A 12,889-nucleotide genomic window follows, 5' to 3' on the forward strand; every position below is an offset into this window, starting at 1 on the left:
TCCATTATTGTTTTCTGTATTTATAAATGATATTGATAATGGTATATCAAGCTTAATGTCCACATTTGCAGACAATACAAAAGAACTGACAATGATTGATACAAAGGTTGGCAGGGTTGTTAAGGACACTACTGATGCTATGCTGCTGCAACAGGATCTGGAAAGGTTGAGCAGATGGGCTGAGAGGTAGTAAATGAAGTTTAACATTGACAAATTTAAAGTACTACATATGGGAAACAGCAATCCCAAAGCAATGTATCAACTCTGTTGTACTACACTAACAGTGGTAGAGAATGAAAAGGACCTGGGAGTAATTGTGCAGGCAGATATGAAGTTCTCTGAGCAGTGCAGATGGGCTGCAAGAGTAGCTCATGGTGTCTTATCAATGATATACAGGAATTTTTCTAGCAGGGAAAGGAGGTGATTATTCCCTTGTATAAGGCAATGGTCAGGCCACACCTTGAGTATTGTATACAAGTCTCGAGGCCTCATTTCAAGAAAGATGTAGAGCTGCTGCAACAAGTACCGAGAAGGGCAACAAGATTAGTGAATGGAACAAAGGGTTGCTCTTATGAAGAAAGGCTTAAGTTTTGCAAATTACAGTGTCTGGAGACTAGGCACCAGCGAGGTGATCTGATAGAGGTGTATAAAGCCTTGAAAGGTTTGAGCATGCTCAATGCCGATGGGATTCTTCCTCTAGCTCAGAATAATCACCTGAGAGGGTATAAATTCAGATTGAGGAAAGACAGATGTAGGATATCATTTCAACCCAGAGAGTATGCAACAAAGCTCTGTTTGGAAGTCTAGATCATCGCCAATACCGAAAAAAGCAAAAGTTTCGCTTCTGCAAGAAAAGTTATTGTCATTTCTTTTTTGACATTCGAGGAATGGTTTACCAGCACTTTCTGCCATATCGTATGACTGTTAAGTGACCTTACTGCAGAACTGTGCTGCACGCTTTGTAGGATCATATTTGTCACAAAAGACCACAACTGTATGCAGGTGAGTGGATGCTGTATCATGATAATATGAGACCTCACATTACTCATACTGTTGTTGAGTCCTTAGCCAGCATTAGCATTAGCATTAGTAGAGGCATATGATGCAAGAAAACAAGCTTATTCAGCATCAGCCAAAAAAAAAAAAAAAAAAAAAAAACCACTACTCCCATTTCACCCCTCCGTTCGTTCAAAATATCTGTCCAGATAAGCCTTAAATTTGTTTAGGCTATCAACTTCAACAACAAGCGATGGAAGTCTATTCCACAAACCAACTGCCCGCTGGCTAAAGGCAAATTTCCGCACATCTATCCGACATCCGTCCTTCCTCAATTTGAATTTATGCCCTCTCAGGTGATTATTCTGAGCAAGAGGAAGAATCCCATCGGCATTGAGCATGCTCAAGCCATTCAAAGCCTTATACACCTCTATCAGATCACCTCGCCGATGGCGCCTCCGTAGCCAGGTGGGAAGGAGCAGCAGTGCCTAGCACACGCTTCTTGATTAGACCAGGGTTCGAGCCCGTCACCACCAAATATGGAGGATGCGGGAAGGTCAGGGAATGACCACCGCATATCCCGGAGCAATATGGCCTTAGTTGCTAATGCTCCTAAAAATCCAAATAACAATAACAATAACAATAACAATAACCTCGCCGATACCTAGTCTCCAGGCTCTGTAATTTGCAAAACTTAAGCCTTTCTTCGTAAGAGCAACCCTTTATTCCTGTCACTAATCTTGTTGCCCTTCTCTGTACTCGTTCCAGCAGCTCTACATCCTTCTTGAAATGAGGCCTCCAAACCTGTATACAGTACTCAAAGTGTGGCCTGACCAATGCCTTATACAAGGGAATGATCACATCCCTCTCCCTGCTAGAAAAATTCCTGTATATCATCGACAAGACACCATGAGCTACTCTTGCAGCTCGTCTGCACTGCTCAGAGAACTTCGTATCTGCCTGCACAGTTACCCCAGGTCCTTTTCATTCTCTACCACTGTCAGCGTAGTACCACAGAGTTGATACGTTGATCTGGGGTTACTGTTTTCCGTATGTAGTACTTTACATTTGTCAATGTTAAATTTCATTTGCCACCTCTCAGCCCATCTGCTCAACCTTTCCAGATCCTGTTGCAGCAGCATAGCATCAGTAGTGTCCTTAACAACCCTGCCAACCTTTGTATCAATCATTGTCAGTTCTTTTGTATTGTCTGCAAACTTGGACATTAAGCTTGATATACCATTATCAATATCATTTATAAATACAGAAAACAATAATGGACCCAACACTGAACCCTGAGGGACTCCACTAATAACATTAGTGCACGATGAGCAGTGTCCATTGATTACCACTCTGTCTTCTCCCCCTCAACCATCCCTTTATCCATAGCAGCAATTTGCCTCCAATGCCACACTACTCCAATTTGTGCAGCAGTCTTCCATGTGCAACAGTATCAAAAGCCTTTCTAAGATCCAAATATATAATATCAAAGTTATTCCCTGCATCCAGTTCTTTTGTCACTACATCATAATATCCAATCAAATTGGTCAGACAAGACCTGCCCTTAACAAAACCATGCTGTGTCTGAGCTATAACTGAATTCTTGTCCAGATGATCCTGCAATGCTTCTTTAACCAGTGCCTCCATTAATTTTCCTGGAACCGAAGTTAAACTAACAGGTCTATAATTACTTGTGTCAGCCTTTGATCCTCCTTTGTGAATTGGAGTTACATTTGCACATCTCCAGTCTATGGGTACCTCCCCTGAGTCCAAAGAAGCTCTCATAATTATGGCTAGGGGTTTGCTTACTTTCTTTGCTGCCTCCTTTAATATAACTGGATAGATCCCATCCACCCCAGGTGCCTTTTTTATGTTTATCCTCAACAATCTCTCCTCCACTTTCCTCTCAGTTATTACAAAATCATCTAGCTCACTGCCAATGTTTACTTCACCTACGACATTCCCCTTCCTGAATAACTCCTCATGTGTGAATGTAGATGCAAAATACTCATTTAGATTGTTAGCCACCTGAGCAGTATCCTCAACTGTTGAACCATCAACATCCAGTGGACCAATCTGATTCATCCCTTTCCTTCTTGAGTTTAAATAGGTAAAGAACTCTTTTCTGTTTTTCTTTGCATCCTTTGCCAAGGATTTCTCATAATCTGCCTTTGCCTGCCTAATCTCCTTTGTGACTTGGTTGGTTACAGACCAACTTATATCTATCATAGGCTTCCATGTCACCCATTAATTTGTATGTATCCCATGCATTTTTCTTCTCTGCCATATGTCTCATTAGTTCATCTGACAAACATTTAGGCCTGAACCTTGAACAATATTTCTTGGTTGGTATGTAAAGGCTGGTAGCTTCCAAGATTAGTTCCTTGTATGCTTCCCATTTTGAATTTGTTGTTGGTAACATCATCAGTTGGTCCCACTGTATAGAATTTAAATACTGTCTCAGACCATCATAGTCGCCTTTACGAAAGCAAAAACCCTTCCCTTTACCTCTGATGGTAGTTACCTCCGTGAGTAAATCCCACTTCAGCACACTGTGATCACTGCCACCCAGTGGGTCCTTTATCTGCAGATTCGTAATGCATGAAGAATCACTACTGATAATCAGATCAAGAGTATTACTCCCTCTAGTTGCTTCCCGAACACGCTGGTGTAGAAAACAATTATCCAATAAATCCACAAAAGCCTTGCTAGTGTGTGTGTGAGTGACCAACCCACAAATTCCAGTCAATATCTGGGAAATTAAAATCCCCCATTATAAGACTCTCTGATTACTGGCCCATTCTATTTCCCTGTACAGTATCTTATTATACTCATCAGAGTCATTAGGCCTATAACACACTCCTACTCTCAATTTTGATTTACCTATGCCTATGTCACACCAAACTGACTCGACACTGTCGTGTCCATCGATGTTGACTGGCTTCACTTCCTTGGATTTTATGTATTTCTTAACTAATAGCATAACCCCTTCTCCTTCCTATCCAGTCTATCCTTTCTGTAGTCTCCCCAAATTCCAGTTCTGCCTTCCTTATATCTGTGTGACACCACGTCTCTGATATCCCAACAATATCTGCCTTTGATGTTTCGAGCAATACCTCAAATTCATCAAATTTATTTACTAAACTCCTAGCATTGGTGTACACGCAAGTATACATGCACCTGTTTCTATTCTTAGCTACCCTAACACAACCCATGTGTTTACTTGTACCGCAATGACTTCCAGCAGTCTCTGAAATATCCTGCATCTTGTTTTTCAGGCTTCTGCTCATTCCAATAGAAGCAGTGCAAGAATCTCTTTCACCTCTGCCAGTGGCTACTGTTAATCTATTAGTCCTTTTGTCTCCCCCCAAGCTAGCAGTTTTCCGACCCACCTAACACTGCCTCGATAGCATCAGCAAATATTCTTGCACCCTTTCTATTTAAGTGTATCCCATCCCTGTAGAAGCAATCTCTCCTGTTAACAAGTACATTCCAGGCTGAAAAAAAAATTTAATTTCAGTTGTGTTCGTCATCCATCCTACAGCCCTGACCTTGCACAATGCGATTATTTTTTTATTTCCAAAGTTAAAGAAGGAGCTGCAAGAAAAACATTTTCAGTCATCAGAAGAAGTTGTAAGAACATCAGAGGCAATTCTCAAACACATATCAAAAATTAACTTCCACCATGTTTTTGGAGAATGGCAGAAACTTTGAATTAAATGCATTTCATGAAATGCAGACTATATGCTTAATAAAAGTATGTTGTGTAAAAAAAAAATTATGATCATTCTTTGTTGAACAGCCCCCTATATATATATATATATACAAGGGCTGTATATATATATATATATATATATATTAAATCTCTGTTCGTCTATATTTTTCTTACCTTTGTTTCTCCCTTTGATAAAACCCAAAAATATTTCTTGCTTGTAATTTCTCCATACTCTAGTGTATTAGAAATTAGTGAAACTTATAATAATAATAATGATGATATTGTAGGATTTAAATTTGTCATCTGTGAGGCAACATTTTATCCTGATGTATTTTGAAACCAGATGACAGGTGACGGATATAATTGAATTGTTTTTAATATCACATTACATTATGTGTACAGTATTTTAGAAAAAAAAATGATCCGAAGACTTTATTCCTAGAGTGTGGCTTGCATAAGGACTACACTGTGAAATTTAAATTTCATTTTATTTCTCAAATTAAATTTCATTTTTCTCTCTCTCTCTCTCACTTTCACAGACAAGACTCCCTGAAGAAAGTCAGCTGTGTTCTCTGTCATTTTGCATTCTGAAAATAGGGCACATGTATAGATCTTTCCCTGCAGTGGTTAAGGATAAAGCTCACTTCAATCCAGTTCTTCTTCCAGAAGCTCTGTTTGAAACACTACAAATCAATACTCATCAAAGTGCTAGTTATTTTCTCAGGTAAGATATTTAGTCAAACAAACATATCTGATACTAATATATTTCATTATACTTATGTTGTTCTACCAGTATATCTGATTTTACTTATACTCTACTAGTTGCTGTTTATTTATTTATTTATTTTTGGTTCATTACACACACACACACACACACATATATATATATACACACACATACAGTCGATTCCGGTTATTTGGGACACATTAGGACTAGTGCATTTCGGTCCAATTAAGCAGCTGTCCCAATTAGCCGTGGTTTTGGTCTTGGCGCATTATAGCCTTAGTAGCTGATGCGCCAATAAAACCAAACCAAACCAAACCAAACCAATTAGCCGAAGTTTTATGTAAATAGTTAAAAATACAATGGACCCCTGCTTTACAATTGGTTCACTGTACAATCAAATCACGTTACGATGTACTAACCATAGTAAAGTACTGTTCACTATACGATATGTAGTAGGTGCTGGTCATTGTGATCGCGTTTGTGAATTGAATTTTAATTCTATTAAACAGCGATTCTAATTAGCGAAAATAGGAGGAATATTATCAACAGGCTATAAAAGTAAAGATATATTAAGCACAAATTTACTCTTTATTACCTTACCAATTAAAAAATTAAATGATATGTGAAAATCTGAATAATTAATACGTACTGTAAAATGTACATACTAAGTAGTTGACATTTCCATTCACTGACATTTGTGGGTGGGTGTTAAAATTTAAAACAGTATATAAAAAAAAAAAAAGCAATAAATAAAAAAGAACATGGCACACACAAATTGCAAGTAACATGATACGCACAAGTGAGAACGGAGTAACAAGTTATGAAGCTTTAAAAATCGGAATGAAGAGAAGATTCTGAAAATAAATTTTTTATATGATTGAAGATTCCGTGGAAGTGTAAACACATTTCACCACGATAACCCACCATAATTCCAGCTGTCTGTATTATTGCAAATTCAATAAGATTGAGTTTACTATCCATTTATGATGGATTGCACTAACAGAAAAGCCCAATGAACAGGTGGCTGATAATTGTTTTTATTGTTTTATGGTTGTGACCTCCAGAAATCTGACCAAACCACATGGTACAGTTGGAGACAATCGTGGGGTAATCTCCAGTGCTGTGATCTTCTGCCCCGATCAAATGGCATGGTGTCCCAATTAAATGAAGTAAACTCTGGCTATTTTCTGGATTGGGTTCTGTTTTTTAAGATTTGCCCCAAATAAATGGCTGCCCCGATTAACCGGTGGCCCAAATAACCGGAATCCACTGTATATATATATATATATATAAATGTGTAGAGCAGATTTTGATGGGCGCCTCCATAGCCAGGTGGGAAGGAGCAGCAGTGCGTAGCACACGCTTCTTGATTAGACTCGGGTTTCGAGCCCGTCACCACCAAATACGGAGGATACGGAAAGGTCAGGGAATGACCACGCATATCCCGGTGCAATATGGCCTGAGTTGCTAATGCTCCTAAAAACCAAATAAAAACAACAGGTTTTGATGGCACCACTAATATCAATAGAGCAGGTATATTCTGTTGTATAAATTCAGTAAAATAACCCCCTATTGAACCTTGTTCATCTTATTATATAAAACGGCTGTGCTACTGAGCAATGTGATCTTACAAAATTTGATTTTAACACAAGCAGAGATAATGAAAATGTAAATAAATTTAAAAATATATCCATACTAATATTACATTAAAATAATTCTAAAATATTCAAACTAAAACTACTCTACAATAAAAGGACTGAAACAGTACTAAAACGATGTAGGATCATAAAGCGTTCTTGAAGCTTTTGGAGGTCAGGTGTCCCTGGTGAAAATAATTCACTTTCATCACTTTGTTGTAATATCAATGTGTTTACAACATAGTGTGAATATCAGTTCTTCACCTCCCCATAAGAGTTACCAGTGCCTTTGTTATGTTCTTAAGAAATTACATTAATTTGACACCTGCTTCCTCAGCAGTATGAAGAAAATAACTATCTGCCATCTATTTTTAATAATAATACTGTGTCATGAGCATGACACAATAACTTTAAAGGTATGTATACAACTTTATTAAGCAAATAAAAATAATATGTACTGTCTTTAGCCTTTGGTAATTAAAATGCACCAACCATGTTTTCCTTCATACATTATATGAAATAAATTAATTTAATTCCATATAATATATATATATATATATATGATTAGATATTCCATATAATATATATATATATATATATATATATATATATATATATATATATATATGATTAGATATTCCATATAATATATATACAGGTAACCCTCGTACAAAAGGGGGGGGGGGGTTACTTCCAAAATCTAACAAAAATACACTATTTCGTTAATAAAATGTTAACAAAAATACATCATTCTAGATTTTGTGTATCTTCTGCTCTCTTTAAAAAATCAGTAATCTTAGTTTGTTTGCTTTTGCTTGATAAATCTTTGTGAATTTCATCGTATGGAGCTAAGCATTTTTGAGCTCCCTTTTAAACTTTGGACTCCTTACATTCAAGAATCTGCATTCAAAAAATAAGATTCTAATTGCTCGGCTAACTTTATGCCTTCCCCTATGCTTTTTAGTTAAAAATTTGGAAGTTTAGAATTTTCATCTGCGATATCATCTTCTGAGTTGATTTGATTTTACCTCCGATGCCATTTGCACCAAATCCGCTATGCCGGCTTCTTTTTCTACCATTAATTCTTGAACATCTTCAGTAATCATATCTTTTTTTTATTTTTTTAGGAGCATTGGTGACTAAGGCCATGTTACTCTTTGTATATTGTCTATAAATTGCATGTGTCCTGAGGTTGATTTTCTGTTTTGCTGGACAAAAAACCTGAGTTTCCAGAAGAAAAACTATGCTACCCTTGTCCAGGCCCAACTAACTCAGCCATGTTGTGACATGGCTGAGTTAGTCGACTCACAGTTAGTTGCTGTGAGCAAAAGACCCATAAAAATTCCCCCCTTCATTGACTGGATTCGAACTCGGGTCTTTAATTGTTTAGATCAGAACAATTAAGAATTTGGTCATTGCTTGATCTCAGTTGTTATACAAGGGTGGTTCAGTAAAGAATCGCCCTCGCCTACTTCCACATACTGCAGAGTCATGATATTTTGTGTGTAGTATCATACATACATATCTGTACTAAAGGTGTTAAATTTCATCACTGTGTCGTAATTTGTTTTTCTCTTACAGAGCTGAACATGTGACAAAGTAGTGTCATGGACAAAGTTGAAGTTAGAGCTGTAATCCGGTATCTGTTCTTGAAGGGGAAATCTAAAGAAATTCACAAGAATCTGAGCCCATTCCAGATTGTCTCCATTCAGCCATTCATGACATCATGATCAGAAAAGTGGAGTCGTTAATCATGGAAGATCGCTGGATATCTGTGCGTGAATTATCCCAGGAGGTGAAGATTAGTGTGGGCTCTTTTGAAACAGTCCTTCATGACCAACTCCATTTGCGGAAATTAAGTGCAAGATGAACTCCCCGATTATTGACTGGTTTCCAGAAGCCCTGTGCCTAAAAAATGAGGAAGACTTTTCTCTCTCGTCTAATCACTCAGGATAAAAGTTGGATACACCATTTTGACCCTGAAAGTAAAAAGCAGTCCATGGAATGGCGACATCATGGTTCCCTTCCCCAAGAAGGCAAAGGTCCAAGCGTCAGCAGGAAAGGTCTTGCTGATAGTCTTTTGGGATGAGAAAGGTGTAATAATGACTGATTACCTGCCAAATAGTAGAACAATTACAGGTGGCTATTATGCCAACTTACTCACAAAATTACAGGAGAAAATCAAAAATGTGGCATGTTGTCCAAAATCAAAACACGTGGCATGTTGTCCAAAGGCGTGAGAATACTTCAAGACAATTCCCCAGTTCACACTTCTGAAATTGCAACAACACAAGTGGCCACTTTGGATATGAAATACTGCCCCATCCAGCCTATTCACCAGATCTTGCACCATTGGACTTCTTCTTGTTTCCTTCCCTCAAATCGTTTCTTCAGGGGACCCACTTCCTGACGACGAGACACTCATTTCTGCAACAGAGTAATGGTTCAAAGACCAACCTCACCACTTTTACAAAAACAATATCTGTAGCCTCATCCATCAATGGGAAAAATGTGTAAATCTGCACGGTAGCTATGTAGAGAAGAACTAAAACCTGTGCCAAGAATCAACAGGTTAGCACCTCTGCAGCTAGGTCAGGGTGATTCTTTATTGAACCACACTCATACATAATATCTTCAGAGACAATAGTATTTCACCTCCTCTCATCTTCATTTATTGATATATTATTATTATTATTATTGTAGACATAACAAGAACCACCCTGTGTACTTGGTAGCAATACCCGTCACAAGGTGGAATCCCCAATCAGGAAGAAATAATATAAGAGAAATAATAATATATTATTATTATTATTATCAGCCATATGGTGCAAGTAAGCCTGAGGCTTATGCTGCACCAGCCAAAAAAAAATTTCCAAGTTACTCTGATAGATAAACAGAGTGAGAGAGAGTCAGAAGTAGAAAGGAGTCACCAAGAAAGAGAAGAATGATGATATCCAGCTCAGGTTCCTGGGTGTGCCAAGTCCATACTCACCACATGTGAGCCCCTGGGGGTTGTATATATATATATAAAATATAATAATGTGTGTAGTTTTAGTGGTAATATCAAAACACAAAAAAAAGCTATTGGAGACCATACAGTGTTCCAGAACTGTGTATGGGTTGAGCAGAAGTTATTTGTACACATTGACTTAAATTTCTCTAAATTGCAGTGTCCAGGAAATATATAGAAAGAAAGGTTATTTCAAAAAACAAGCATAGCAGGAATCAATGAAGAAAAACAAGAACACTTTATTAATTTTGTGTTCAAGATTGAGATAACTGGTAAAGGGACACCTCACAGCATTTTTTAAGATTTGTTTATCATAACGAAATAGAAATAACTAACATTATATTTTTCTATTTTCTACTTCATCAGAAAGTTAGTTAGGTGGGTTTGGAGTTGAACTAGCCAATTACACATGGCTACTATAGAAGAAGAAAACCATTGCTCGTGGAAATATCTGTAGAAAAGGCATCAACAGAAATTGGACAGCTGTGTGATTGAGAGTGGAGTGAGTTTGTAAGATCATCATCATCATCATCATCAGCCATTTTCAATCCACTGCAGGAGGAAGGCCTCTCCAGCAACTTTCCAGTTCCTTCTGTTTTGAGCACTGGCCATCCATTTACTACTCAAAAACTCATGAATTTCATCTATCCATCTCCGCCTTTGTCTTCCAGGTTTTCGTCTAGCTCCTCTTGGGTACCATTCTGTTATTTTCTTAGTCCATCTGTCATCATGTCTTCGAGCTATGTGTCCTGCCCAAGACCATTTTAGTTCTTTAGTTTTGATAAGAATGTCCTTTACTTGAGTTTGCTGCCTAATCCATGTGTTTCTCTTCTTATCTAACAGTCTGATTCCCAATATAATTCGTTCCATTCTTCGCTGTGTAGTTCTTAGCTTCTCTTCCATTCTTTTGGTGAGTGCCCAAGTTTCACTTCCATAAGTCATGGTGGGGAGTATACATTGATTCATTATTTTACGTTTCAGACAAACTGGGATATTGCTCTTCAGTATGTGACTATATTTCCTGAATGCTATCCATCCAAAATTTATTCTTCTCTTGACTTCCAGCAATTTATCATTATTACAGCTAATAACTTGTCCCAGATAAGTATATGACTCCACCTTTTCAATTACTGCTCCTTCAATCATTATTTCCCTTTCCGTGGCATACTTGTTCATCATTACTTTTGTTTTAGCCATATTCATCTTTAGTCCAAAATCCTTACTAACTGTGCATAACTGATTAAGATTTTCCTCTAATTCTTTGGGATCGTGGCTTATGACCACAATGTCATCTGCAAATCGTAAATGGTTTAGGTACTCTCCGTTCACATTGACTCCTTTCTGCGACCAGTCTAATCTTCTGAAAGCTTCCTCGAGGGCAGCAGTAAACAGCTTCGGAGATATTGTGTCTCCTTGTCGAACTCCTTTCTCGATTTTAAATTTGCTACTGTCTTTGTCTAGTCTAATAAAGGATGTAGCACTCTCATATATTTTCTTCAAAATCATAATATATGGAGTATCTATGCCTTGTCTTTCCAGTGCCCGAAACATTGCCTTATGCTGTATAGAGTCAAATGCCTTTTCATAATCCACAAATGCCAGGCATAATGGTGTTTTATATTCATTTGCTTTCTCCATTAGCTGTGATATTACGTGAAGGTGATCCATAGTTGAGAATCCTGTCCTAAAGCCAGCTTGCTCTTTCGGTTGATTCTCATCAAGTATTCTTTCTAATCTGTTAGTAATGACCCTTGTGAACAACTTGTAGATATGGGATAACAATCTAATTGGTCTATAATTTCCAATTTCTGATTTATCTCCTTTCTTATGCAGCAAAACTATGATTGCATTATTCCACTGCTTAGGCATCACACCTTTTCTAATGCACTTTGTGAAGAGCCTTGCCAGTTTTTGTGTTATGTCTCTACCTCCCAATTTTAACAACTCTACAGTAACTTCATCTTCCCCCGGGGATTTCCGATTCTTCATTTTCTTCAATGCACGTTCTACCTCATCAGGAAGAATATCGGGTATGTCGTATGTGTTGCTACTTTGCAATCCATGTTCCCCACTGCTGGTATCATTCCTTCGCTCCTTGTATAATTCTCTATAGTAGTCTTCTGCTATTTGAATTATGCCTTCTCTGCTGTTTATAAGTACACCATCGCTATTCTTCAGTTTCAGTATCATTTGTCTTTCTGTATTACTGCTCATGGCTGCTGATTTAAATCCTTTGTTTTCCCTTAATGCTTGTTCTACTTTTCTTGTGTTAAATCTTCTTATGTCCTCTCTGAGTCTCTTTCTAATGGCTTTGCATAACTCAGTATACTCAATTTTCTCCCTGTCAGTGTTTTTCTTGCTCTTCATTTGTCGTCTTCGGTTCATCATGACAAGTGTTTCTTGACTAATTTTTTCTTCTTTGGATTTCTGTTTCCCTATAGGTTTCTTGGGCTTTATCACTTTCAGAAAGTTGTAATATTCCTCATCGATATCTTGGTCCTGAGCAGTCTGCAGAAGCTCAAACTTGTTCTTAAGTTCCAGTACATACTGCTTTTTCTCCTCCTCTGTTATTTCAAAGACCTTTGTATTATTTACTCGAGTCAGTTTTTTCCTTTCCTTTCCTACATCTATATCAAGTGTACATCTTACCATTCGGTGATCACTTCCAACATTTACCTTATTCAGGACGGTAACATCATTCACAATATATCTTCTGTTAGTGAGGATGAAGTCGATTTCATTAGTTGTTAATCCATTTGGACTCTTCCATGTCCACTTTCTGTTCACCCTTTTCTTGAAAAAAG

General features: G+C 37.6%; 1 protein-coding gene across 1 annotated transcript in view; it reads left to right on the forward strand.

Annotated features, from left to right (window-relative positions):
• Positions 1–12,889, forward strand: part of LOC150087268 (Fanconi anemia group A protein-like) — a 202,739-nt gene that overhangs the window by 118,907 nt on the left and 70,943 nt on the right. Inside the window, exon 6 of the mRNA XM_090372428.1 lies at positions 5,251–5,435. Coding sequence (XP_090228554.1) covers positions 5,251–5,435 — 185 coding nt within the window. The remainder of the gene's footprint in view (positions 1–5,250; positions 5,436–12,889) is intronic.

The sequence above is a fragment of the Mastigoproctus giganteus genome, chromosome 4 (assembly GCF_048544385.1).
Source record: "Mastigoproctus giganteus isolate SK-2022 chromosome 4, ASM4854438v1, whole genome shotgun sequence".
Taxonomy (NCBI): Eukaryota; Metazoa; Arthropoda; class Arachnida; order Uropygi; family Thelyphonidae; genus Mastigoproctus; species Mastigoproctus giganteus.